A 26548-nucleotide genomic window follows, 5' to 3' on the forward strand; every position below is an offset into this window, starting at 1 on the left:
TTTTGCTCCACGCTTGTTACTGAAACAGGGCAAGCGGCTGGGAAACGGCCCCAGCCTAACCCCTTAGCAATGACTGGGGGAGGCAGGGGGGGCTATAAACAAAAGACCCGCAATTCACCGGAGAGACGCTGCGTATCTCCTGGGTCCCCCAGCCTGAGCCAATCCCCCCCCCCCCCCGGCGCACGGTCTGAACCCGCGGTGCTGCCTATAACTGGGGCCCAGTGAGATCCTCGCCTCCCATCTACCCACACAGCAAGAGATGCCAAAGGAATCCTGCCAGCACCCATGGGCCCAGCTGGGCCTAACGAGCATCCTGCTCGTTAGCAGGAAGTGCTGTGAAGTTTGGGGGTGGATCATTCCCGGAAAGGCACCGGTGCCGCTCTGCCCCGCGGTCAGAAATCGGGTTGGCTACGTAACCACCGGCGGAGGTTCAGGCTGAAAGGTTTGGGGGAGCGGCCCAGGTTATGGAGGCCGGGGGTGGTAAACCACTGGCCCGTTGGCGCACGCCGGCGGGGGCGGAACGGTGCGAGATGGCAGACGGCTGGGGCGAGGCTGGGCCCAGGGGTGAGGGGGGTGTCGCCCTGCCTGTAATTCAGGCGTGGCCGGGCCCCATAGGTGGGCAGAGGGCTGGGGCTGGCAGCTCACCCGGCAACGCAGGGCAGCGCACGCAGCCGCGTGGCGAATTACCGGGGGCACAAGAAGCCACCGACAACAGACACATCCTTAACTCTGTATTACAAATAATCAACCAGAAAAGCAGACCGAGCGCAGGGCCGGAGTCCTGGGTCCCCTCCCCTCGTCCTCTGCAGCTTCATGTAGCGGCACCACCTTGTGGCCATGGATCCTGCCCCCACCCCTGTTAGTGTAGGTCCTACACTAACAAAAACCGGGTTGTGTTCCTCTGCGCCCACCCCCCCACTGGAGTCTGGCAGAGCAGCTGCTGGGGTTTAAAAAGGAGCCTTTATCTTCACACCCTTCGCAGGGAGGGGGCCAGTCTCAGCTGGGCCCAGAGTCAGGCCCCCCCCAGCGCCCCAGGGAAAGAAATGGCTCCCAGCAGCCCAAGGGAGGTTAAAACAGCACAGCCCAGGGTTTGGGGTTTTTTTGAGGGGGGGGGGGGAATGGATTATCCCCCACCCTGCAAACCTGTGATCCTCTCTGCTGGCTGGGCGTGGGGGCTGGAGCAGAAGCAGGATTGTCTCGTGCCTGAGGGAGGGAGATCAAGGGGGTAGCCCTAGAGAAGGGGTGTGTGAGATGTTGGGGGTGTGGATGGGGGCAGCCTGCCCCCATGAATGCAGTGGGCAGGACACGTGTGGGGACCGACCCCCCGTGGATACATAAGGGGGGCAAAAGTCCCTCGCTGCTGGTGAGTTGTTTAGCAGGGTTGTAGCCCTTTAAGAGAGGTTGATCCATGGTGGGGGGGAATTAGAGCCCCCCCCCACGGCGCAGGGGTCAGAGCCCAGCGTCCAGGTCCACGCTGAACTTCACATGGTGAGCCAGGGCCTTGGCTGGCAGCAGGACCTGGGGCAGGGAGAGAACAGGGAATGAAACCAGCTGGGCGGGCCTGCTTCTCTATCCCCACCCCCGACAATGGAAGAACCTGTCCCCCCCGCTGCTATAGTGGAATGTCCCAGCCCCCATACATACTCCCCCCACCCGCTGGCGAGAATGGAACAGTCCAAGGGAGTGCACCCTCCCCCATAATGGATCATCCCACTCCACAATCACTAGAGAGATAATCATGCATCTCTCCCCCCCGCCAGAGAATGGAATGGTCCAATGTGAAGTGTCTCCCCCCCTTCACTATAATGGAATGCTCTACCCAGGAAATTAGGCCCCATAAGGGGGGAGGCGGGGACAACCCCTGGCATCAGATCATTCCATGCACCTGGAGGGGGGTGTTACTCCTGGGCCCAGAACATTCCATTACAGCACAGGGGTGCTGTGTGAATTGCTCATGGGGGATGTTCCATTATAGGAAGGGGATGGGGGAGCGTTATTCCTGAAGATGGAACGCTCCATTGTGGCAACGAAGGCGGGGGGGGGGGGGAGGAATGTCCCAGCTCCAAGAATTAACCCATTCAGCCCCAGCCACCCAGCAAATCCCCCCCTCAGGTAGGCAGGGATAGAAAGGGGACCCCGCCAGGCACGGGGGGACGACGACTGCGTCACGTGACCATGCGGGGGTGAGGTTTACCGGGTGATGGACGTAGGACTGGCAGGCGTAGCACCAGACGGACAGGTCGCTGTAACTCAGCACCAGGGGGTGGCCGGAGAGGGAGCCGTGAGCCAGCATGTGCTGATTGACGTAGCGCCCGCAGAGCACCTGGGGAGGGAAAGGGTTAATGGCCACAGGGGCTGTGGGTTGGGAGTGAGGGGCACCAGTAGGGCTGGGGGGGGGTGGAGCCCGGGGCTGCGGGTCGGGCGTGGGGGGCACCAGTAGGGCTGGGGGGTGGAGCCCAGGGCTGCGGGTCGGGCGTGGGGGGCACCAGTAGGGCGGGGGGATCCCGGGGCTGCGGGTCGGGCGTGGGGGGCACCAGTAGGGCTGGGGAGGGGAGGGGAAGCCCAGGGCTGCGGGTTGGGCGTGGGGGGCACCAGTAGGGCTGGGGGGGGGGGTGGAGCCCAGGGCTGCGGGTCGGGCGTGGGGGGCACCAGTAGGGCGGGGGGATCCCGGGGCTGCGGGTCGGGCGTGGGGGGCACCAGTAGGGCTGGGGGGAGGGGGTGGAGCCCAGGGCTGCGGGTTGGGCGTGGGGGGACCGCTCTCACCTGGTAACAGGCCAGGCAGACCCAGTTCTCGGCCTGGCTCCCGCACGCCTCACATGGCGCCAGCACGTCCAGCCCGGCCGGGGGAACGGGCCGGACCGAGTCCAGGTGGGGGCACCAGGGCAGAGGGGTGACGGCGAAGAGCGTCCCCTGGAGAGAGACGAGGGGAGAGGGATAGAGCCCAGGAGTGCTGGGACGGCGGCGCATGGTGCTGGACACCCCGCCCCCCCCCGCAAACCCTGTGACAGAGGAGCGGCGGGGGCGGGGGGGGATGACGCCGAGGGTCAGGATGGGGGGCAGGGGGGTTTCCCGGGGCAGATGGGGATCAAGGGGCCGGGGGCACAGGTGGCCTGGGGAGCAGAGGGAGGGGAGATGGGGGGAGCAGCGCTAAGGCTTATGGGGGGGGGGGGCTCCACAGATGCAAAGGAACCGGGCCGGGGGGGGGGGGGGGGGGTGTCAGGGCCTCACCGTGTCTGCGAACTCCACCTCCAAGCTGAACGCGGGGGAGGGAAGCGGGGCGGCTGCTTCATCCTGGAGGCTGGGGGGTCCTGGAAAGGGGGGGGAGACCCATGAGCTGAGACCCCCCATTCCCCAGAATCCACCCCCCATAATAGACCGCCCCCCGCCCCCCACTCAGGATTGGTCCCTCCCCCGCCCTACCTCAGACTCCTCTGCAGCTAGAGGCTCCGCCCTACCAGGGGACTCCCCGCCCATCGGGGCGGAGTCAGGGCTCAGCTGGGGGGAGCCCAAATCAGCTGGGGCGTCGCTGAGGCAGAGGGCTCCCAGCTTCATGAGGTCATCGACCGAAGCCTCGGAGGCTGGAGGGCTCCGGGACCCCCCCGAGGGAGTCTCCGGCTGGGTGCCCTCCTGGACGGGGCTCGGCTGCCCAGATCGGGGCCTGGAGTCCTCTCGGGTCGGTTCTGGAAGAGATGGAGATGATATAGCACGGCAGCACGTGGCCGGGCGGGGGGGGGGGCAGGGAACGGGGCGGGGGTACCCACACTTACCTTCCAGCTGCAGGCAGCTCCAGTATTTCCGGTGCACGGCGCCCACCCAGGCCAGCGACTGCAGGGCACTGGGGTGCGGGGCTCGCAGACGCCCCAGTTCTGGCAGAGGATCCCCCAGGAGGGTCCGGGTGCACATGGTCATGGACTCGGAGATAGACGCCAGGTTGTAGCCTCCCTGGGGGGGGGGGCGAGGAGGGGGAGAAGGAAGAAGAAAGCTGAGAATCTGGGGTGCCTGTCCGCGTCCGTCTGTCCATCCGCGTCAGTCAGTCTGTCCCTGAACGAGCCCCGCTCTAGGTGCGGGGCAAAGATCAAATGTGCGTCTCGCTCCTCCTCCGCCCGCCCTAGGGAGCCGCCCCCCCCCCAGCTCCGGTGCCCCCCGGAGCCGCCGCGCGCCGGCTCCCAGCCCGGATCTCGGGCCTGCGGCAATCCAGCCAGAATCGCAGCTGGGGAAGGGCCAAGATTTCGTAGCCGGGTCAGCCGCACCCGGCCCCCAAACTGGTGGGTCTCGGAGGCGTCCGTCCGTCCTGTTTAGGTCTGGGCCGTGGGCCCCGTTCCCTGCCCCAGGGCCGGATCAGAGCCGACGCCCCGGAGAGGAAAGGCCCCGGGCCCCGTTCCCTGCCCCACGTACCTCCAGGACCAGCACGACGCGGCCGCCCGCCAGCCCCAGCAGCGCGTGTGTCATGTGGGCGTAGCACTCCGGGCTCACCAGGCAGCCACCCAGCGGGTCCCCGCGGGCGGCGTCAAACCCGGCCGACACCAGAACCAGCTCCGGGTCGAACTGGAAGGAGAGGGAGAACGTGAGCGAGAGCCCTGCTCCCCTGCTGGAGGACCCAGGCGTCCGGGCCCTCCCCCACCCCCCCCGGCTCAAGCCAATCGACCCCTCCCAGAGCCGGGGGAGAACCCCGGCGTCCGGCGCACCTGGTACGCGACGGGCAGGACGAGGCGGTGGAAGGCGGCCAGGTACTCGGGGTCCCCCATGCGGGTCCCGTTCCAGGGCACGTTGAGGTTGAAGCCCCGGCCCGGCCCCCGCCCCACGTGGTCGGCGTCGGCGTCCTCCGACATGGGGAAGAAAGAGCCGTGGTCGTAGCGGTGCAGAGACACGTACAGCACGCTGGGGGGCAGACACGGGGGGCGGGTGTTAGTGCCGCTCGGACCCCCGTCTCCCCGCCCCTCCCTCCTGCCTCCACCCCCATCCCTGCCCCCCCGGCTCCCCGCCTGTCCCCCGCCCCAGGACGCGGTACCTGGGATCCTCCTCAAACATGTGCTGGGTCCCGTTGCCATGGTGAACGTCCCAGTCCAGGATCATCACCCTGAGGCCGAAGAGGGGAGAAGAGGAAGATGGAACCCAGGAGTCCTGCCTCCCAGCCCCCCAACCCCACCTCTGAGCCCTAGATCCCCCTCCCAGAGCCAAGGAGAGAACCCAGAAGTCCTGGCTCCCAGCCCCAACCCCCGACTCTAACCCACCAGCCCCCCCTCACCTCATGGGACGTCCCGCCAGGCGCTGCGCGAAGCGAGCCGCCAAGGCCACCGAATTGAAGAAGCAGAAGCCACAGGCCGTGTCAGGCTCAGCGTGGTGCCCCGGCGGCCGGACAATGGCCACAGCGTTCCGCACCTAGCGCCAGGCACAGAGCACACGGGCAGGGTCAGACGGCGCCAACCTGCAGCCACCTCTTGGGCGCGGCCGCTGGGGAATGGCCACACATAACACCGCCCTTGGAGGGTTCGGCTGGCGCAGTTGGAGGCCACACGTAACGCCGCCCGTGGAGGGCCTGGCGCAGTGAGATGCGGCCACCTCTGGGGTGCGGCCGCTAGGGAGCAGCTGTGTAAAACGCAAGGCAAGCCCACCCCGCAGGCTGAGATGCAGCCATCTCTGGGGAACGGGAAGTGAAGCAGATTCTCATCTCCACGTGAAGACAGAAGGAGCTGGCTTTGTCTCGAACGCCGGGGTCACTCTCCGAGTCTCGGGGGGTAGAGGGGGTTAAAAAGAGGTCGGGGAGCATGGCACCTCCTGAGGAGTCCCCTCGCCCTGCCCCTGCCCCGCGCCCTGCCCTCACCTCGGCCTCCAGCACGGCTTGCACGGCGTTGAAGGCAGAGCCGGCTGCGAGCCGGGCGCACTCGTAGGAGCTGGCGCAGATGTAGATGGAGTTGTACTGGTCCCCCTGGCGATGCAGCTCCCGCGGCGTCATGCCGGCCGTCGCCTTCACCGTCTGCACGTAGGCCGGGCTACAGGGGAGCCAGAGAACCCAGGAGTCCTGGCTCCCAGCCCCCCTTGCTCAACCACTACACCCCCTCCCCTCCCAGGGAACCCAGGAGTCCTGGCTCCCAGCCCCCCTTGCTCCAACCACCCCCTCCCCTCCCAGGGAACCCAGGAGTCCTGGCTCCCCCCCCTTGCTCCAACCCAGACCCCCTCCCCTCCCAGGGAACCCAGGAGTCCTGGCTCCCAGCCCCCCTTGCTCCAACCACTAGACCCCCCTCCCCTCCCAGGGAACCCAGGAGTCCTGGCTCCCAGCCCCCCTTGCTCCAACTACTACACCCCCCTCCCCTCCCAGGGAACCCAGGAGTCCTGGCTCCCAGCCCCCCCTACCAGTGGCACATGCTCAGCTCCTCCTCCTCGGCGCTCCGGGCCGGGATCCGCCGGCACCTCTCCGCGAGCCGCAGCTCCTCGTGGCGCTGGAAGATCCGGGAGACCCGCTGGGGCAGCTCCGGGTGCTGGCTGGGGAGGGGGAAGGGAAACTCAGAGCCCGGACGCCTGGGTTCCAGCTCCCCTGTTTGAACCACTACCCCCCGCTGCCCCCGCACAGGGGAACCCCGGTGTCCGGGCCGTACCTGTCCCACATGTTGTAGTGACCAGTCATGCGTTCGTCGTACACCAGGCCGGTGCAGGCGGCCGGGAGGGGTGGCGCCGTCTCGGGGCGATCTGGGGGGGTCACAGGGACTGGCTCCTCTTCCAGGTCCTGGGGGGTGGGATCGGCTTCTGGTGGGGGGTGGGGGGGAGAGATGAGAGCCAAACCCTGAGACATGGGGGTGGATATCAAAGCGGGGGAGGCCCGGTAGGAATCTGGGGGGCAGATCAGTGTAGCACAGGGGATGTCTGCCCCAGAGAGCAGCCTGCCATACCCCCAAATAGCAGGGGGCTGGGGGGCCCAGGACCCCCAAATGGGTTTTGGAGGCAGGCGTGGGGTATCCCAGAGGGGCTGGGTGACTTGGGGGGACTAAGGGGCCCGAAAAGGGCTGGGTGGGTTGTGGGAGGCAGGGCCGGGGGGCTAGGAGGGGGCCAGGGGACCCCAGAGGGGGGCCAGGACTCACCCGCTCTCCGCAGGCTCCGCCAGTATTTCTCGTGGGCGGCGAGCGTCCTGGACACCGAGCTGAGCGCGCTGGGGAAGGGGGAGCAGACCGGAGTCAGTGGGGTTCAAACGTGTCCCCTCCCCTCCTCCCCCCAGGACCCCGCTCACCTGCGACATGGGGCGACGGGCAGCTCCAGCCGGGGGCAGGGGTCCCCCAAGAGGATCCTCAGGGCCGCAGAGACACCCTCGGCCAGGGAGTCGAGATTGTAGCCACCCTGGGAGAGAAAACGGGATCAACAGCTCCCTCGGCCCTGAGATGCAGCCACCTCTGGGGTGGGGCGGCTGGCGAACAGCCGCCTATACCACCGCCCAGGGGAGAGACGCAGCTACCTCTGGGGGAGGCTAGACCCTGGTTCGCCTCCACACTCACCTCCAAAGACAGCAGCACCTTGCCGCCCGCCAGAGCCATCAGCAGATGAGTCAGATGGGCAAAGCACGCTGGGGAAGCAGCCATCTGCCCCTAGGCGCACACAGAAAGGTCAGTTCATCACCTCCTCCGCCCGCCCCACAACAGGGCCACCTGTCCAGCCCCCTAGACAGGCCTCTGCTCTTTGAAACGAGCCCCCCTCGGCCCCGTGCCCCCTCCCTAGCCCCCGCTGCACCCCTTTGCACCACCGCTCCCTTGTGCCCCCCCGCTGGCACGGCGCCCCCCGCTGGCAGCCCCGTGCAATGCAATGGGATTAGCCACAATCCCACAGGGGTGGGGGGTGGGGATTACCTTGGGGTCCCCGCGCACGGCGTCAAACCCAGCAGCGACAAGAACCAGCTGCGGCTGGAACTGAAGGGAGAACACAGGAAATTGCAGCCCAGACCCAACAGCCCCTGCCCTGGGGCCGGCGTCCCCTAGAGGGGAAAGGCCCAGTGCCCCACACCCCGCCCCTCCTACCTCAAAGGCAACAGGCAGTAAGATGTGTAAAAAGGCAGCGAGATAATCACCATCCCGCATCCCCGCCTAGACGAAGAGACACGGACCAGTTAGAGGGAAGAACAAAGGGCCTTCGTGAGATCGAATGCAGCCAGCTCTGGGGTGGGGACAGCTGGGGAACAGCCGCAGATAACGCTGCACGGGGACGGCTCGCCTCCCACGCAGCCCCCCTGCCCCGCTCCCTGCGGCACAGCGCCCCTACCGCACTCCACGGGACGCTGATGTTGAAGCCCTCTCCACGGCCCGTCCCCACGGCAGGGCTGTCAGACTCCGGCAGGTGGGGCCAGAAGGTCCCCTCCTCGGCGCGATGGATGGAGAAACAGAGAACGCTGCGAAGGGAGGGGACAGACGGGGGGCGGGGAGTGAGGGGGCGCTCCTGACCCACAGCCCCCGGCCCCCCCCCCCCCCCCAGCCCTGGGCTCCCCCGAGGCCGAGAGCCTGGGACTGACCTGGGATCCTCGAGGAACAAGGCCGGGGTGCCCTGCCCGCGGTGAACGTCCCAGTCGACAATCAGGACCCTGGAAGGAAACGAGAATCTCGTCACGAGAGTCGCCAGGACTCAGCCCCGCCCCCCCCCTCTAACCACTAGACCCCACTCCTCACCTCTCCACTCCCAGTTTTTGCTGGGCATATCTGGCCGCGATGCCGAGGTGGTTGAACATGCAGTACCCGTCCATCTTGTCTCGGTGGGCGTGGTGCCCTGGAGGCCTGGAACAGAGACAAACAGGGTTAGCGGAAGGCTCAACTGGCACCCAGATGCAGCCACCTCTGGGGCGAGGCAGCTGTGGAACAGCCGCACATAACGCCGCACTGGGAGAGCCTGCCTGGTACTCAGATGCAGCCACCTCTGGGAACAGCCACACATAACACTGCATGGGAACAGCTCCCCCGGGACTGAGATGCAGCTTTTCCCCAGCTGCCTCGCCCCAGAGGTGGCTGCATCTCAGCACCATCCTTTTAAATCCAGCTCACGCAGCGGGGGCTGGAATAAGGCACATGCTGCCTGGGTCTTTTTTCTTTTGAAGCGAAAGATTAAAACTGGGGAGGGACCCGGGTTCAAACGCTCTTAATCCACCGCGGGGTGGGGCCCCTGGGGGCAGATCTGATGGCTCATCTTGGGGCTGGGGAATGGGGGTCTGAGGCTGGCTATGGGAATCAGGATTGGGGGGATTAAATCCAGGGTTAAGGGGGCAGGTCCGAGCCGGGGGGGGGGGGGGCATGTGGGGGGCTGGGATTACAGAGATCAGAGGAATGACCTGGGACTAGGCTCAGGCAGTTTCTGGCCCAGGCTCGGCCCCTGACGCAGGATTAACGCCCAGGGCCGGATTGAGGGGTGGAGGCCGGACGTCCAATCGCAACGCCCGGATTATAATCCCAGGAATCCAGGCGAGGATCATCCGATATAATCCGGGACTGGCAGCTGCCGTGGGCCGAGCCGGATCCCCAGCGCCCCCCCCGCCTACCGGATCAGCGCCAGCCCGTTGCGCAGCTCCCCGCTCAGCACCTTCGCCAGCACCTGCAGCAGGCAGCCGCTCGCCAGCCGGGCGCATTGGTATGAATCCTGGGGGGGAGAGGAGAGCGGGGCTCGGACCCAGAGAGGGGGAACCTGTGCCCAGCGCTGGGCAGAGAACCCAGGCGTCCGACGACCCCTCGCCGCAGGCGGGTGCTCACCGGGTGCAGGAAGACGGAGTCGTAGGTGTCCGAGAGGGCCCGGAGCTCTGCCTCGCCCATCCGCGCCGTCGTCTTCATCAGCTCCACGTAGCCCTGACTGAGAGAGAGCAGGCGGGCCAGTGCCCCCACCGCCGACCCACAGCCCCCCCTGCCCTGCTGCTGCCCCCACTGCCGACCCACAGCCCCCCCCCCACCCAGCCCTGCCGGTGCCCCCACTGCCGACCCACAGCCCCCGCCAGCCCACCCCTTGGCTTCCCTCTTCCATAAATACCTGTGGGCTAGCAGAATCTCCTCCTCAGTAGCCAACCGGGCCTGCAAAGTAAGGAAGAAGGAAATGGGGGAGGGGACAGGGTAAAAGCGGCTGGCCTCAGATGCCCCTCCCCCCGCCCAGCCAGGGAGAGAACCCAGGAGTCCTGGCTCCCGGCCCCCCAGGGTCTCACCTCCACCGGGACGCAGCGCTCCCACAGGCCCTGCTGCAGCAACTTCTCCTTGACGGCTGCCAGCCTCTCCGGGCACTCGGGGTAGCTGGGAACGAGATGACGGAGGGGGAGAAAAGAGATTGGGGGGGCCACAGGCAGAGCTGGGGGAGCCTAGAGCTGGGCTGGCAGGGGCTGTGGGTCGGGAGTGAGGGGCACCGCAGAGCTGGGGGGTAGGGGCTGGGGGGGGGGCAGGGGCTGCGGGTCAGGAGTGGGGGGCACCGGCAGGGTGTGGGGGCAGGGCCGGGCTGCGGGTCAGGAGTGGGGGGCACTGCAGAGCTGGGGAAAGGGGGGTAATAACCCCATGCTGGGGAGGTGGGTCAGATCCTCTGACTGCCAGGGGCTGAAGCGGGGCCTCGGATTAGGATTCTGACCCCAAAATTAGGAGTTGGGGATTGGGATTAGAGTCAGGTCATGGGGGGAGGGGGAGGCTGGGATTAGGGTCAGGGCAGCAAGGCGATTACAGAGAAAAGGGAGGGAGGATTAAGGCTGGCAGAGCGATGGCTGAGGGAGGATTAGGATCAAGGACAGCGACACGATTCTAGATAGCGAATGGGGGGATTGGGAGGCAGGCCAAGGGCAGTGAAGCGATTACAGATAAAGGGGAAGGAAGATGAGGATTACTGAGGATGAGGCCATTACAGATAAAGGGAATTAGGATTAAGGCTGGCAAGGCGATCACAGATTGGTCGGCAAGACTATTACCGATTCAGAAGAGTGAGGATTAGGGTTAAGGACGGCAAGATGATTACAGATAAAAGGAATTAGGATTAAGGACGGCAAGGTGATTACAGGTAAAGGGGAAGGAGGATTAGGATTAAGGACGGCAAGGCGATTACAGATAAAAGGAATTAGGATTAAGGATGGCGAGGAGATTACAGATGAGTGGGAAGGATGAGGACAGACAGACAGACAGATGGGGAATTCAGGCTGGCATCTGGGGTCGGGCTGCGGCTCCCACGGGTTTGGGGGATCTGCCCCCGGAGGAACAGCTACACCCCGGCCCAGGGAGAGCTGGGACCCCGTGACCGGCCCAGGTACCTGTCGTCCCACAGGCATCGGAACTGCGTGAGCTGCTCGTCAAAGGCCAGGCCGGTCCCCGCGGGGATGGCCTCCTCCACGCCCAGATCCTGGGGTGAAGAAAACACAGTGAACCCAGGCGTCCGGGCACCCATCTCCCCCCCCACCCCCAGCCTCATCCAAATCCTCCAGACCCTGCTTCCGCCTCCTCCCCCCCGAGGCGTCCTGGCTCCCAGCCCCCTGCTCTAACCACTAGACCCCCCCCCCACAGAGCTGGGGAGAGAACCCAGGCGTCCTGGCTCCCAGCCCCCTGCTCTAACCACTAGACCCCCCCCCCCACAGAGCTGGGGAGAGAACCCAGGCGTCCTGGCTCCCAGCCCCCTGCTCTAACCACTAGACCCCCGAGCCGGGGAGAGGACCCAGGCGTCCGGGCACCCCACCTACCAGGCGCTGCAGCCCCGACTCCAGCCCGTCCGCGTCTCTGTTCGTCCTCTGGGCTCGGCCGCGGCGTTTGGTCTCCGGGAGCCCCGGGCTGCAGCGGGGCTGGGGGCCCCTCCGGCCACCCCGCTTCTGGGGGGCAGCGGGCGGAGGGAGGGAAAGAAAGGGGGGGGTGACAGACTCAGACATCCCCAGCCCCCCCACCTCCCTGCTCAGGAGCCCCGCCCCCTTCCCATCCAGCCCCGCCCACATGGCCAGGAGCCCCGCCCCTTCCCGTCCAGCCCCGCCCCGCCGCACTCACCATGGCCAGCTGTGCCGGGCGGGTCCCTTCACCGCGGGGAGGGGGGGCTGGGTCCTTCCTGCGCCCCGCAGAACCCCGGGGGCGGCGCCACCATCGCTGGGCTGCGGGGGGAGGGGGAGGCGAAGGGAGTTAGCGCCTGGTCGGAGCGGGGGGGCTGGGGGGCACCGCAGCGCTGCAGGGGGGGGGGGGGGGGCAGCGTCTCACCTGGCTCTGCTCCGTGACACCCCCCCAGGTGGTCTCGTCTATCCTCTGGCGCCGTCTGATGCTGTCACCCCGCCCCGATTGGGAGAGACCATTCGCACTCCGCGAGGGGGGTGATGGCAGAGACCATTCACAGTGATGGGGTCTGGGAGAGCCCATTCATCGAGGGGGGTTGGGTGAGACCATTCGCAGGGAGCATAGCCTGGGAGAGACCATTCATGCAGAGCGTGACGTAAGCGGGGGGGCCTGGGAGAGACCATTCACGTGAGGGGGGGTTGCTGGGAGAAACCCTTCGCAGGTGGCTGGGAGAGACCATTGGCACGGAGCACGGGGGGGATGGGAGAGACCATTCATTTGGTGGAAGAAAAATCCCCCTTCCATCTTCATCCTTTATTGGCCATGTCTTGGGGGGTATCCCCCCCATGAGCTCATAACCCTGTGCTTTTTAACTCTCTTGACCCCTCCCCCCTCTTGCTCCCATGACCGTTCACCCCTGACCTCCATTCCCCCTTGGATCCCCCCAATCTCATCCTTTCAAGACTCCTGGCCTCCTTTGGCCTCGTCCCCTTGGCCCTTCGCTCTCCCAAGGCACTGGGCCCCACATGGAAGCAGGCATCACATGGCATAATCCACGGGGACAGAGATGCAGCCACCTCTGGGGTGGGGCGAGGCAACTGGGGAACAGCCGCACAGAACGCAGCACGGGGATGCAGCAGTGAGGGCTTTGCTCCAGCAGGTGGTGCTGGGCCTGCCCTGAAGTAGCAATGGGACTGGGATAAATAGCCCCAACCAGTGACATGCGCGCGTGTGCCCCTGCTGTCCCCTGCTGAAGAGGCCAAGCTCTGCGCTGTGCACGGGGCCGGATACAGGCTTGGGCCCGTCTCCAGGCACCTTCCCCGCCCCCCCACCACATCACATCCCTTTGAAATCCATTTCCCAGCTCCCGGCCTGGGCAGCCCTTTTCTTGGGGGGCGGAGGCGGGGGCTGATCTCTCCCCCCAGGCCCTCCCCCCGTGCAGCTGTGACCTGATGGGGCAGATAACCCCCCTTTGATGGCTCTGTAGGGACGTGGGAAGCAGGGAGGCGAGCCAGAGATGGGGCTGATACGTGGCTGGGATCCTGGGTCCCACCCAGCCCCGCGCTCCCTTTTGGAGCCAGGGAGAGAACCCAGGAGTCCTGGCTCCCAGCCCCCCTGCCCACCACCACCCTGCTTTAACCAATAGACCCCCTGCCCCCTACCATTGCTGCTGTCATTTTACACGAAGCAGTAATTTGGGGTGGGAGGAAATTAACCATCCCATAAAACTGGATCCAATCCGAGGCCCCCTGGCTCCCTCAGCTTCCCCCTCCTCCCCTCCCCCCATTTCACTTCCTTGCACCCCCATCTCTGAGTCTCAGGAAGCAAAAACAAGGGGATCCCAATTTTTTGCTCACCCTCCTGGTAAAGAGTAACCCTATTTTTCCTCCTAGATTCACCCCAAAGCTTCCACATCCCAAGAAGCCCCCCCAAAATCCCATAGTGCACCCCAGTATTCCTGAGGTCTCGAGAGCACCGTGATTGTGCTGTAAATTCCCCTGACTCCCTTCAGTCCCCGCCCATTAGCCCCTAAAACACCCCCCAGTCTACCCCTGCTGTTCTAGCTAAAAACAATGTTGGGGGGAGACACCCTAATATCTGACCTCCACAACCAGAGACACTCCCACTCCACTGAAGAGTGAGATTTCCCCATGCCACCTCCCCCCTTTCCAGCACATGGGCCAGCTGTCCTAAAACAGCTGCATTATTTTGGGGTGTGTTAAGACACCCCCAAGTTTAAGCATGCACCCAATGCAGGAACACCCAGCCAGCACCCCACACTGCAGCCACCCGGCCTGCTCAAAACCCGCTGAGTTGGGGGGTGCATCTAGAACAAGTTGATACCCCCAAAATTGAACCATGCACCCCACTAGTTGAGCAGCAAACCAGCCACCCCCTCACCCATCCATGCGCCTCAAAGCAGCTACATATGTTTTGGGGGGGCATGTAGAGTAAGATGAGCCCCCTAGATTGAACCGTGCGCCCCAATTGTTAAACTCTAATCCAGCCCCCCCCAATCCACAGCCTCGCCCCACCCACATTACTCAACACAGCTGCAATAATTTGAGGTGCATCTGGATGGACGCCCCCCCAACGGAGCGCCCGAGGGGCAGCTGAGGCATTAAGACGCGGGACACCAGAGGCATTAACAGAAATAGATATATTGGAAATGTGCTCTCCGCAGACTATATTTTGATACCCCCGAAATACCGGGGTGCCAGAATGGGGTGGGGGGGACATCTTGCAGCCAGTGTCAGATCCTGAAAGATGCGGACATGGGGGGGACGACAAAAGGGATGAAGGGTTGAGAGGATGTAGAAGGGGGAACTGGGGGGATGGTGCCGGGGAGCCCCTCCCGTGTGAGGATTTGGGGGTGCAGATGGGTAAAGGGGAGGGTATAAATTAGAGGTCTTTCCTTCTAGAGCAGCCGGGGGGATGGAGGGGTGCGTGGGGGGACAGAGGAAGGGAGGGACAGATGGACGGTGGTGGGGCGGTGGGACAGACGGATGGAGGAGTGTGCGGGGGGGATGGATGGAGGAAGGGACAGACAGACAGCGGGGGGTGGGACAGAAAGACGGAGGGGTGTGTGGGGGGACGGGTGGAAGGAGGGGTGCGTGGGGGGAGGGATGGACGGACAGGGTGGGCACTGGGGGGTGGCCCCATGTCTAGGGGTGAGAACCCCCCCCCGGTACCCGAACACATTGCCCCTCCATCTCAGGCCCCAATGCCGGGGCTGGGGGGAAGCCCCCGAACAGCTGTACCCCACTATCCCCCCGGCTGCCCCTCCTTCCACCTGTCTCCTTCCGCGATTTCTCCTCCAGAGGTGGGAGGGGTGCCCCACTCAGCCCAGCGAGGCGCCCCCCCCCGGGGAGGCGTGGGGGTGGTGGTAGGCGGCTGCGGGGCTGCCAAGCAGGTGTGGGGAGGGGGCAAAGGGCAGCAGGTGTCCTGAGAGGACCATGGGGCTCAGGGTGTAGAGGGAGCTGGGGTCCTCGCCCAGGGGGGGGAGCAGTTCGAGCGGGGCGGGGGGCCCAGCCCCCCCCTCGCCTGGAGCCCCTCCACGGCGTTTCTTGCCCTTGGCCGAGACTTTGCGGTTGCGGGTCTGGATGCCTTCCTTCCGCATCGTCAGGGGGCGATTGACCTGCCGAAGGAAAGGGGAGAGGGATGGAACCCAGGAGTCCGGGCTCCCAGCCCGCCCCCCCCCCGCCCCCCCTGCTCTAACCACCAGACCCCACTCCCCTCCCAGGGCCAGGGAGAGAACCCAGGAGTCCGGGCTCCCAGCCCCCCACCAAAGCCCCCTCCCCGTGCCGGGGCTGGGACCCAGGCGTCCGGGGCGGCTCACGTTGTGTAGTTTGAAGTAGAGGCCGCAGGCGTTGCAGACGGGCTCCCCGCTGGCGTTGCGGCGCCACAGGGTGGTCGTGGTCGTCTGGCAGTTGCTGCACTGGGTGCCCGCTCGTTTGCTGACGATCTGGGGGAGAAGGAGAGAAAACGGGAGCAGGTAGGTGCATGCAGAGGAGAAGGTTAGAATCATAGAATCATAGAATATTAGAGTTGGAAGGGACCTCAGGAGGTATCTAGTCCAACCCCCTGCTCAAAGCAGGACTAACCTCTGCTATATCATCCCAACCAGGGCTTTGTCAAGCCGCAGCTTAAAAACCTCTAAGGATGGAGATTCCACCACCTCCCTAGGTAACCCATTCCAGTGCTTCACCACCCTCCTAGTAAAAAACTTTTTCCTAATGTCCAACCCAGACCTCCCTCCCTGCAACTTGAGACCGTTGCTCCTTGTTCTGTCATCTGCCACCACCGAGAACAGCCTAGCTCCATCCTCCCTAGAACCCCCTTTCAGGTAGTTAAAGGCTGCTATCAAATCCCCCCTCACTCTTCTCTTTTGCAGACTAAACAAGCCCAGTTCCCTCAGCCTCTCCTCATAAGTCCTGTGCTCCAGCCCCCTCATCATTTTTGTTGCCCTCCGCTGGACTCTCTCCAACTTGTCCACATCCTTTTTGTATTGGGGGGCCCAAAACTGGACACAATATTCTAAATGCGGCCTCACCAATGCCGAATAGAGGGGAATAATCACTTCCCGTGACCTGCTAGCAATGCCCCTCCTAATGCAGCCCAATATGCCATTGGCCTTCTTGCCAACCAGGGCACACTGCTGACTCATATCCAGCTTTTTATCCACTGTTACCCCCAGGTCCTTTTCTGCAGAGCTGCTGCCCAGCTCGTCGGTCCCCAGTCTATAGCTGTGCATGGGATTCTTTCTTCCTAAGTGGAGGACTCTGCACTTTTCTTTGTTGAACCTCATTAGATTTCTTTTGGCCCAATCCTCCAGTTTGTTTAGGTCACTCTGTATCCTATCCCTACCTTGCAGGGTATCTACCACTCCCCCCAGCTTAGTGTCGTCCGCAAACTTGCTGAGGGTGCAATCTACCCCATCCTCCAGATCATTAATAAAGATGTTGAACAAAACCGGCCCCAGGACCGACCCCTGGGGAACTCCGCTTGTGACCGGTTGCCAGCTAGACATGGAGCCATTGATCACTACTCGTTGAGCCCTATGCTCTAGCCAGTTCACTATCCATTTTATAGTCCATTTTATAGGTTCTTGCACCCGTGCCCCAGGGCAGGGAGGGTCTCGTGGGAGCAGAAGGGGGTCGGGGGGGGGGGGGAAGGTGGGAGCCGGGGGACCCCGGGGAGATGGGGGGAGGAGATCTCGGGGCAGCGGGGGCGCCTTCCCCACTCACCAGGCGTTTCTTGGGCCGGATGAGGGGCCGGTTCTGCCCGTTCATCTTGTGGTAGAGCCCGCAGGCGTTACACAGGTAGTGCCCCGTGCCGTCCCGGCGCCAGAGGGGGGTGGCCGTCGCCCCGCAGTTCACACACTCCCGCGCCTCTGGGGGGGGGCGGACAGGGAAACTGAGTCAGCGAGGGGGGCCTTTCCCCTCTAGGGGGCGCCGGCTCCCATGCAGCCCCGGGCCGACCCACCTCCCCCCCAGTCACCCCGGCCCCCGATGTAGGGAAGCTCTCACCGCACGGTGACAGCTGCAGGGGTCCCCTGATTTTGGGGGTGTAGCCAGCCGTCAGGGGGCTCCCGCTAGGCTGGTAGGACCCGAACTCCAGGGCCCCGGCGTAGGCGGGGTGGGGGGACCCGCTGGGGGTCCCCAGGGTCAGCAGCTCGGCGTTGCTGGGGCTCATCCGCTCAGTCTTCAGCATCTCCAGGAACTTGGGGCTCTCCTTGTCCTCGGGCGGCTGCTCCTTGGGCGAGGGGGAGCAGTATGAAGAGGAGGGGGGAGCCGGATAGAGGGGGACCCCGGCCTGGGGCTTGCCATAGGAGACGGGGGTCCAGCTGGCCGTGGTGTAGGGGTGCCCGTCCACCCACTGCAGCCCGTTGAGGAGGGGGTACACCGGGCGCGCTGGAGGAGGTGGAAAAGGAGAGGGGGGTTAGCGGCGTGGCCCGTGGCGTCGGGGTCCCGGGGCCACCTAGAGGGGAACCCGCGGCGGCCACGGGGACGCGAAACCCGTAGTCATGGCGGGACAGGGGCTGTGGCAACCATGGCACCGCTCGGCGCAGCCACCATCCCCCCCGGGGATGAGGCCACAACCGTGGGACAAGGCCTCGGGGAGCCATGGCAACCGCGGCGGTGGAAGCCACGGTGAACCATGGCAACCGTGACATAGGGCCACAGGGGATCACAGCAACCATGGCAGTGGAAGCCACGGCAACCGTGGGATGAGGCTGCGGGGAAATGGGGCAACCGCCGTGGTGGAAGCCATGACAATCACACAGTGAGTCCATGGGGAGGGAGCCATGGCAACGCGGCTGGGCACCACAACAGCCCCGGCCCTGCCACCACCGGCAACCAGGGCAACCCTGCCGCCAGTTGTCATGCCAACCAGCAGGAGGAGCGCCCCTTTCCCCCTGCCCCGGAGCCATGGCAACGCGACAGGCAGCCATGGCGGCAGTGCAAGGATGCAGCTTGAAGTCATGGCAACCGTGGCACCGGTACCCATAGCAACAGTGCCAGGGGATGCCACAGAGCCTTTTGTGGGCGGCACCCGGCAGTGCCAATCCATGCAGCCCTGTGGCGGTGAAGTGGGGGGCCCCAGCTGGGTTTCTGGGGGCAGGGGGGTGTAGGGGTCCTGGCTACCTACCTGGGGAATGTCTGTAGGGCTCTGGCGTCCGGGAGAAGTACGTGGCGAGCGCACCGGGGTCCATGGCCTCGGCTCCGTGGAAGAAGATGGTGGATTCATCGGCCGATGGCAGGAGGGGGGGCTCCGGGAAATGGGGGGTCATCTCCTGCCCCCCCAGGGTGGCAAAATCCATCCCGCGCACAAGGGCTCCTGACCTAGATGGGAAAACTACATGTGGAGGGGGGGACACAGGGTGTCAGGACTCCTGGGTTCTCTCCCCGGCTCTGGGAAGGGAGTGGGGTCTGGCGGTCAGATGCCGGGAGCGTCTCCAACCCTGCCCCCCGACCCGTCGCCCCCCGGCTCACACACCGAGTCCTGGCAGTAGGATTAAGAATCGGCCAAAAGCAAAGGCAAGTCACAACTGTCTCAAGAGCGGGCGACGCCGGGGAAGGGGCCGGGGCCGATGGGGGTGAGAACTGGAGCTGCCCGCGCGGCAAAGACCGAGGAAATCCACCCGTCGCCCCCTGAAGCCAGGCCGCTCCCCGCCGGGGCGGGAGCTTCGATTTCACTTGGGCCCCGCCGGCCCCCCACGAACCGGAGGAGGAGCAGGGCCGCCTCGCTGCCCCATGGCGGTTCACGAGAAAGCGTTCACGCTGACTCTCAAGGGCGCTGATGTGATTCCCGTCCACGGCTGTTCACCGACACCCGCTGGCCGGCAGCCGACGCCCTCGCCGGGGGTCTGGTCCCCTCCAGAACTCCCCCCCCCCGCTGGTCTGAAAATGGAAATCGCTACCAATGGGGGGCCGGGGACCGGCTGGAAAATAAAGACTCAGAGGGGCTGTTGGAAGCCCTGACTAAAGAAACCCCACCCAGCCAGGCCCCACGCTCGGGGCACGCGGTGCGTGCCGGGAGAAGGCACTGAAGGCCGAGACGCGGGGCACGACACGGGGCGTCGGCCGGCGGGACGGAGGCGCCGACGCGGCCGAGCGGCAGAGGCAAAGATCTGGGCCCGCGGCGCGGACGTGAAAGCCCCGGCGAGCCCGAGGGCGAGGAGGACGACAGGAAATTATCGAGCGAGATACAGGTCGGCGGCAGCTGGAGACGCCGATGGGGGACGCCGGGGTTCTGGGATCTAAAACGATCCGTCCCGTCCCCCCCGCGCCCCATACGCACCTCTCTGTCTGCAGCCATTCACCCCGGGCCCCATATGACGCCACACCTATATATTAACCTTCCCGTCCTGCCCCCCCGCCCCGGGAGGGTTACCCCCCCGGGAAGGCAGGGCCCTGCCAGCTAGCCGGGGGGGGGGGGGGACCTGCCAATCTCTGCATCTCTCTCTCGCTCCCCATTGCGTGCACCGAGTTTCTCGTTCTTAGAACTGGCGCCTCCGGCCCGGGGGAGGCCCCCCCCCTCCCGATCTCACATGCAGACCCAGTCCCGCCCGCCTGCCCCTTGGCGGGTGCCGGCTCCCACCTGACCCCCGGGCAGGGAATGGGGCCCGGGGCCCTTCCCCTCTATGAACCCATCCCCCTCACACAGAACCCAGGAGTCCTGGCTCCCCAGCCCCCCCCCCCGCTCTAACCACTAGCCCCCGTTCCCCTCCCAGGGCCAGGCATGAACCCAGGCGCCCCGGCGGCCCGGGCCGGGTGTGGGGGTGTGTGACTCAGTGCAGAGGAAGCTGGCATGCTCTCAAAGCTGATTTCAAAAGCTGCCCTTGGCTCATCCATGCCAACGCAGCAGAGATGGGGCAGATAACGGGGCAGGGCGGGGGGGGGGGGGGCAGCGAACCAGCCACCCCACAACGGGGGGAAGGGGGCTGGGAGCCAGGACGCCTGGGTTCTCTGGTGAAATGTCTCTCAGGCTGTGCGTATCTGCGTCCCCGCCCCACACCCTCCGTGTCGCCCTTTTCACGTTGTGAATTTTGTTGCTTTTTAAGTTCTGTCTCCATTTGCAAAGTCAAAATTCACCTCAGCCCCGCTCCTGACACACAACCACGCCATGCACAAAAAAACACACAACAAACACACATCCCCAGCACACCCACATCACACAAATACACACCCCTCCCCAGGACACAACAGACGCACACGTTCCACCCAACCGCAGTTGACACAGACACACAAACCACTGCCCTGAAACAACACACACACTCCCAGACCAACCACACACACACACACACACACACGTGTGTGTGTGTGTGTGTGTGTGTGTGGTTGGTACAAAGACAGGCAGGAAAACACAGACCAAAGAGCAGAGAAATCACAATGCTCTCAGCAACACAACCGCCTCCCCACCCAACACACACACACACACATGCAAACAAAGCACAAAAGCACACTCTCCAAAACACCGCACAGTTGAACAACAGACTCACACCTCCAAGACCAGGCTCAGGGAAATACTTCCCGAGAAAGTAACAGGTGGCCACAACCACATCACACACACAAGCACACGCAGCCACAAGACACTCCTAACCCACAGATGACACACACACACACAGACACACACACACCCCACTAAAAAATACACACGCACAGAACAACCACTGCCGGAAAACACAACACCCCAAACAGATCTGCCAAATCAACACATGCAACAACCACAAAAAGTCACAGCCACCAAAACCACCTGCCACTTGAGACACCCCCACACGCACACCCCAGCAGCGCAGCGCGAACCACACACATCCATACAAAGACATGCAACCAAAGACACGCACCCTCCACACTACAAAACATAACCCAAAGAGACGCCCCCTCACCGCCCCCGCGAAGACATACAACTCAAACACAGACACACACCACAACACAAAACCAGACACACAGGCACAACCCAAACATCACACCCCCAATCACACACACAACCCAAAAATTCATTCTCACCCCCCTACACAGGACACCCTTCAAACCCCCCCACCATCACCACTTCCATTTCCTTTAACCATTTTCACATCCAACTCCAGCATCACACAACAGCTCCCTCCCCCGATCTGTGCATTGTGTGGGTGTGTACGGGGGGGGGGGAATCGGACGTGTGGGGCCCAAAGATTATTCCGCCGTTATCGGGGTTAGGGGCTCAGATAAAACGTTATCTCCCAGCTATTTCTTATCTTCCCCACAGCGACAGGAGGCTCATACGACACTCACAACTGTGCCCCACGGCGCTCGGTGGAGACAGCGAGGTGCAGTGTACCCCCCCACGCCACAGCTGGGGGCGACACCCCCCCTGCGCCCCCACAATGGACCTCGCGAAGGCTTCCAGAGAACCCAGGCATCCGGGAGGCTGGGAGGAGAGAAGAGAAGGTACATTTCTGATCCTCGGGGGTATTAAAAGGAAGAATTCATCCCCCCTCCGGTCCACTCAGAGGAGTGGGGTCTATGGGTTAGAGCTGGGGGGGTCTGGGAGCCAGGACTCCTGGGTTCGCTGCCCGGCTCTGGGAGGGGAGTGGAATATTCATCACCAAAGCGGGTTTTTAAAGCAGTTTGATTGAGGGGAGGCTGGAAAAATGTCACAAAAGAGGGGCGGTCCCCCCAGTTCGTCGTCCCCCTCCCCGGTGCCTAGCTATGGGGCTTAGCATCTCCAGACAAAGGCTCTTTCCGCCGGTTGATGGGAAATGGAAATGCCCCCCCCGGACTCCCACATCAGCTCCACCACGGCCCCTCCAGATCCCTGCCTGGCCAGCACAGGGGGGTTCAAATGCGGGGTGGAAACCAGCCAGGGAGGGGACCCCAACATTGACCTGCCATGGACCCAGAATAAAGCATCTGTGACCTGCCATTCGCCTCTTCTTTTCCCAAGGGAATCCGTCCGTCCGTCCCCCATCCGTCCCCCCACGCTCCCCCATCCGTCCCACCATGCCCCTCGTCCATCCCTCCCCCCACACCCCGCGTGCTCTCCCAGGGCTGGATTCACTGCCAAGCCCCCCAGCTCTGCGGCCGGGCGTGACCCCCCGTCTGGTCGCCAGGTCTCTCTCTCTCCAGGCCTAGGGCACGGGCTGCATTTCCCATCACTCCATTCCCAGGCCGTTGTGTCTCCATTTCCCACCCTGCTCTCGGCCCCTCTGCTAGGCCTGGGGGTGCCCCACACGTGTGATCTACCCCCCCCTTTCCGCAGCCCTCGACCCCCGGAGCCTCCCACCCGGCTCCGCTCTCTCCGGCGCGTCTTGCCCCAGCCCCGGCGCACGCGCCCCTTCCACCCCAGAGCCCCCGGGTCCAGCCGTGCTGATTTCCTCCGTCCCTCGCCACCCGATACTCAACCCGCCCGCCCGTTCCCGGGGCCCCGCGCGCCATTCCTGTCACACCCCAGCTGGTTCTCAACTGGCGTCCGGCTCCCAGAGCCACGCACCCAGGCCACGGCCCCCCGGCTCCAGCGCCCGGGCACCCCTCCGTCCCGTCCCGACTCCTTCTGCCCATCAGCCGCTTCCCGTCCACCCAACGGGGCCAAGACGGACCAGCCCCAATCGTGCCTCAGATTGAAACTCACCCACGGCTCACCTTCAGCTGGGCCAAAAACCTGTGGGGGGGCCACGTGCGGTGCCAGACGGACTCTTGGACAAATTCCAAGGGGGGGGGTCTGAAGCACAGGGAGCTCCCCCGGATCCAGCCGGCCGTGGGTCCGTCCCAACTTGCTGGGTGGTTCCAAGGGACAGACAGAAAGAAGGTGGGGGGGGGACAGAGAGACGCTAAAAATGACGCAGCAGCCCGTGTGGGCGAGGTCCCGCCTTCCGAGACGGGACGGGCGCTCGTGGGGGGACAGGGAGGGGAGGGGGAGAACAGTTGGGGGTGACCTGCCCCCCCCTTGGGGAACTAAATTGCCCCCCAAAGTACGGCAGAGAGAGAGAGAGAGAGAGAAAACTCCCCCAATTCTCTTTGGTGCAGGAGAAGAGGGGTCTAGTGATTGGATCTGGGGCTGGGAGCCAGGACGCCTGGGCTCTCTGGAAGGGGAGTGGAGTCTAGTGGTTAGAGCAGGGGGAGGGGAAGCTGGGAGCCAGGACGCCCGGGTTCCCTCCCCAGCTCTGGGAAGTGAGAGGGGGGTCTAGTGATTGGGGGGGCCAAGCCAGGACGCCTGGGTTCTCTCCCCAGCTCCGTGCTGAGGCAGGTAAAGGCTGGAGGGAGGGTGGGGAGACGCTGGGTTTGTCGCTTTGCCCCCACGCTCGGTGGCACTGGAGACGCAGGAGGGGGTGGGTCATTTAGTCCATCACCGCCTAGCCGGGGCAGAGGCAGCCAGTGCCCCCTAGAGGGGAAAGGCCCCCGAGCCCTGTTCCCGGCCCCCCCTGAGCCTGCCGGGCCATGCCGGGGGCCGGCTGGGAGCCGGTGCCCCTCCGAGGGGCAGGGCCATGGGCCCCGTCCCTGCCCCCTAACCGCCCGGCCAGCTCGGGTCCGGGGAGTTTATGGCAGCAGGGCTGGGAGCCCCCGATAAGCCCTTATCTGATGCCAGGCCCAGGAGCTGGCGGTTGGGGTTGGCGGATTCTCGGTGACGGGGCACGGAGCAGCCCCTGCCAGGGAGCTGGGTTGGGAGGGGGGGGGGGGGACAGCAGGAGAACAACACCTTGGGGTGGGGGAGACGCGCCACCCCGGGACCCCCTGCTGCGTCTGTGAGGGTCGCAGTCCCCTGGGCCTCGAGAACCCAGGAGTCTGCTCCCAGCCTAACCCAGAGCTCTCCTCCCAGAGCCGGGAGAGAACCCAGGAGTCCTGGCTCCCAGCCCCCTTGCTCTAACCACTGGTCCCCACTGTCCTCCCAGGCCCGGGGATAGAACCCAGGAGTCCTGGCTCCCAGCCCCCCTGCTCTAACCACTAGACTCCACTCCTGCTCCAGAGAGGGGCTCCCCCTGCACGTTGGTTGATAGAAACCGATGCAGATGCTGTCAGAAATGGGTCAGAGGAACCCCCTGGCCCCACACGCAGGCAGGCGGGAGGAAGGGAGCACCAGGGGGGGTGGGGTGAGTCTAACCCTGGCTTCAGGGGAAGCCAGCGGCTGATTCTCCGAAAACCCCCGTCTTATCTCGCGGAGCCAGATAAAGGGGAAGGAGCTGAGCAAGAGAGAGAGAGAGAGAGAGATGAGCTCCGCCGGTGCCCCTCACGCCGACACGCAGCCCCCTTCCAAGCCAGCCTGGCCCCCCCACGCCCAATACAGCTCCGCCGGTGCCCCTCACTCCGACCCACAGCCCCTGCCAGCCCAGCTCTGGGGTAGCTCACTATAGATAGCACTATAGATCCGGGGATAGCAAGCAGAGATCAGTGTCATTTACCCCATAGCCATGGGCTGGTAAAGACAGTAGGACCTACGCAAAGCGCAGCAGGGTGGTAACATAAGTCCGTAGAAGACACGCCTGGGAGGGTCCCTGTCAACAGGTCCTACCCCATGCGTAAACAGCAGGGCAGTCTCTGAAAACTCTGTGTGTCATGCTCCCTATACTGCTACCCGGTAGTGGAGATTCTCCTTCCACTCGCCCCCTTTCCCTGCGGCGGAACTCAGCTCCTGGATGGGAATAAGCTTGCCTGAAGCTCTTACGCTCACCTCCACGGTGCATCGCTGTCCGCGTGTCACGTGACAACCTCTGCCTGCCACGGCCGCCCCTTTCCAAATGTCCCGGGCATGGTCCAGGTACCGATGGGCCGGAGCCTGCGGATCTGGGGGGGAGCATTGGAAAATGGGGGACCTGTGCGGAGCCCCACCTGGCATCTGGGTCGCAAAGACACAGGTTCAGTAGCTCCGCAATTGCCAGGAGAGCAGAGACCCCAGGAGGAACCTGATGCCGTGCAGCAGACCTGCCCCTCGCTGCGTCAGGCCGTGCCCCACATGTAGCCTGGGGACCCCTTGAGGGACTGAGCCCTCAGACACGGGTGGTGGGACCGCCCAGAGCCCCAGGCATGAGGGAGACAGGGACACACAGAGGGAGTCTCTAAATTCGAGGGGCTTGGAGGCAAAGAGGGGAGCACGGATCCCCAGGGGTGCGATGAGCTCGGCCGACAGATGCCACGGACCCTGGGAGCTGCTAGGAAAGTCCCTGAGAGCAGGCCGGCCGACCACCCCTGTAGCAGCACGGGCTGGTGCATTTCACCGAGGGGTCCCTTGTGCAGAGCCCCGGCTCGGCTAAAGCCCCGTCCGGAAAGGGACGCGGCCCGGCTCCGACCCCACTGGAGCTGGGGAATCCGCCACGTCCCTGGCTGGTTTGTTCCGACGGCTCATCACCCACGCTGGGAAAAACCGGAGCCGCGCTGCCAGCTGGACTGTGTCTGGCTTTCCCGGCCGGCCGTCAGTTCTCGTTCCGCCTTTCCCTGCTAGGTCAGCGAGCCCGTTACGCCCGGGATTCTCTCCCTGGGCAGGTGCTTATCCAGCGGGACCATGTCAGCCCCTGGGCAGCACCTGGCGTGCCGGGGCCCGGATTTCGGTCAGGATCCGTGCCGGGCCTGGCATGACAAGACCCCGCATCTCAAACTCAAAGGTTATTGTTGGAACCATAAAGCGTCTGGCATTTCCCGGGTTCTTTTTTTAAACTTTTTGCCCGGCCTGTCATACGTTGTTTTATTTTCTTATTGATAGGGGGAAAACTCCCACGCTTGCCCGACTCCGCCAGGGGCTGGGACAGCGGAAAAGCAAGTTCGTGCGAATGGAAGAGCAGGAGGTGGAAGGGAGGCAGCGTCCACGTGTGCTGCAGAAAGATCTGGAGTGATAAGGAGCGTGTTGAAGAAAGCAGGGAAGAAATGAGTGTGTGCCACGGAAACCGTGCGACAGGAAGAAGGGACGTTGTAATGAGTGTGCTACAGGAGTGAGATGCTGCTAGGTGGGGCACAGGGAAGACAAAGACAGCGCGCATGAAAGGCAGAGAATCCAGCCTCCGCCGCCTTGCAGCTGCCTTCAGCACCGGCCGCCTGGCTCTTTTTCCAGAAACCTTGGCCCCCCGACACCATCCCCTCCTGGTTCTCCTCCGCCTCGTTCCACAGGGCGCTGCCCGGCTGCTGCGCCATCTGCACCTCCTTCCTCCCGCAAACCCGAGCCCGCCCCTGCCACACCACGACGCTCGGCGCCCCCAGCGCGGCGGCGAGGCTCAGTCTCCGAGCCCCTTGCTCTGACCGCGTCACCCCGAGAACAGAACGGCCGGGCTCAGTCCAATCATTAGCCCCGTGTCCCGTCCTCTGACAAGCGGCCCAGGCCAGGGGCTTAGCGGGGATAAACAGGACAGGGTGATTACTGAGCCA

General features: G+C 64.4%; 2 protein-coding genes across 4 annotated transcripts; both read right to left on the reverse strand.

Moving 5' to 3' along the window:
• Positions 1-10: 10 nt before the first annotated feature.
• Positions 11-12230, reverse strand: HDAC6 (histone deacetylase 6). The gene is made up of 29 exons (XM_067552388.1): positions 12147-12230; positions 11943-12043; positions 11648-11773; positions 11225-11313; positions 10148-10232; positions 9979-10019; positions 9708-9804; positions 9500-9597; positions 8640-8744; positions 8486-8554; positions 8239-8365; positions 7998-8063; positions 7830-7889; positions 7482-7571; positions 7220-7326; positions 7074-7141; positions 6594-6741; positions 6352-6480; positions 5822-5990; positions 5246-5379; positions 5009-5077; positions 4686-4878; positions 4396-4545; positions 3768-3942; positions 3422-3680; positions 3229-3310; positions 2764-2910; positions 2195-2323; positions 11-1518 (listed from the first exon to the last, which is right to left on the reverse strand). The coding sequence occupies exons 2-29, from the start codon at positions 11943-11945 to the stop codon at positions 1450-1452; spliced, it is 3084 nt and encodes a 1027-aa protein (XP_067408489.1). The 5' UTR covers positions 11946-12043; positions 12147-12230; the 3' UTR covers positions 11-1449.
• A 2134-nt stretch (positions 12231-14364) lies between these two features.
• Positions 14365-22956, reverse strand: GATA1 (GATA binding protein 1). 3 transcript variants are annotated; one of them, XM_067552370.1, is made up of 6 exons: positions 22844-22956; positions 18372-18565; positions 17249-17632; positions 16967-17112; positions 15559-15684; positions 14365-15357 (listed from the first exon to the last, which is right to left on the reverse strand). In XM_067552370.1, exons 2-6 carry the CDS (start codon positions 18541-18543, stop codon positions 15061-15063), a joined length of 1125 nt encoding a protein of 374 aa, XP_067408471.1. In that variant the 5' UTR covers positions 18544-18565; positions 22844-22956; the 3' UTR covers positions 14365-15060. The 3 variants fall into 3 exon arrangements, with proteins under 3 accessions (XP_067408471.1, XP_067408473.1, XP_067408470.1); XM_067552372.1 differs by having other exon boundaries at positions 22833-22900; XM_067552369.1 differs by lacking the exon at positions 22844-22956 and adding an exon at positions 21497-21584 and having other exon boundaries at positions 18372-18578.
• Positions 22957-26548: the final 3592 nt, after the last annotated feature.

Source organism: Emydura macquarii, unplaced genomic scaffold, assembly GCF_026122565.2.
Source record: "Emydura macquarii macquarii isolate MOO-44397 ecotype Brisbane River unplaced genomic scaffold, CSIRO-AGI_Emac_v2 contig_1386, whole genome shotgun sequence".
NCBI classification, from domain to species: domain Eukaryota; kingdom Metazoa; phylum Chordata; order Testudines; family Chelidae; genus Emydura; species Emydura macquarii.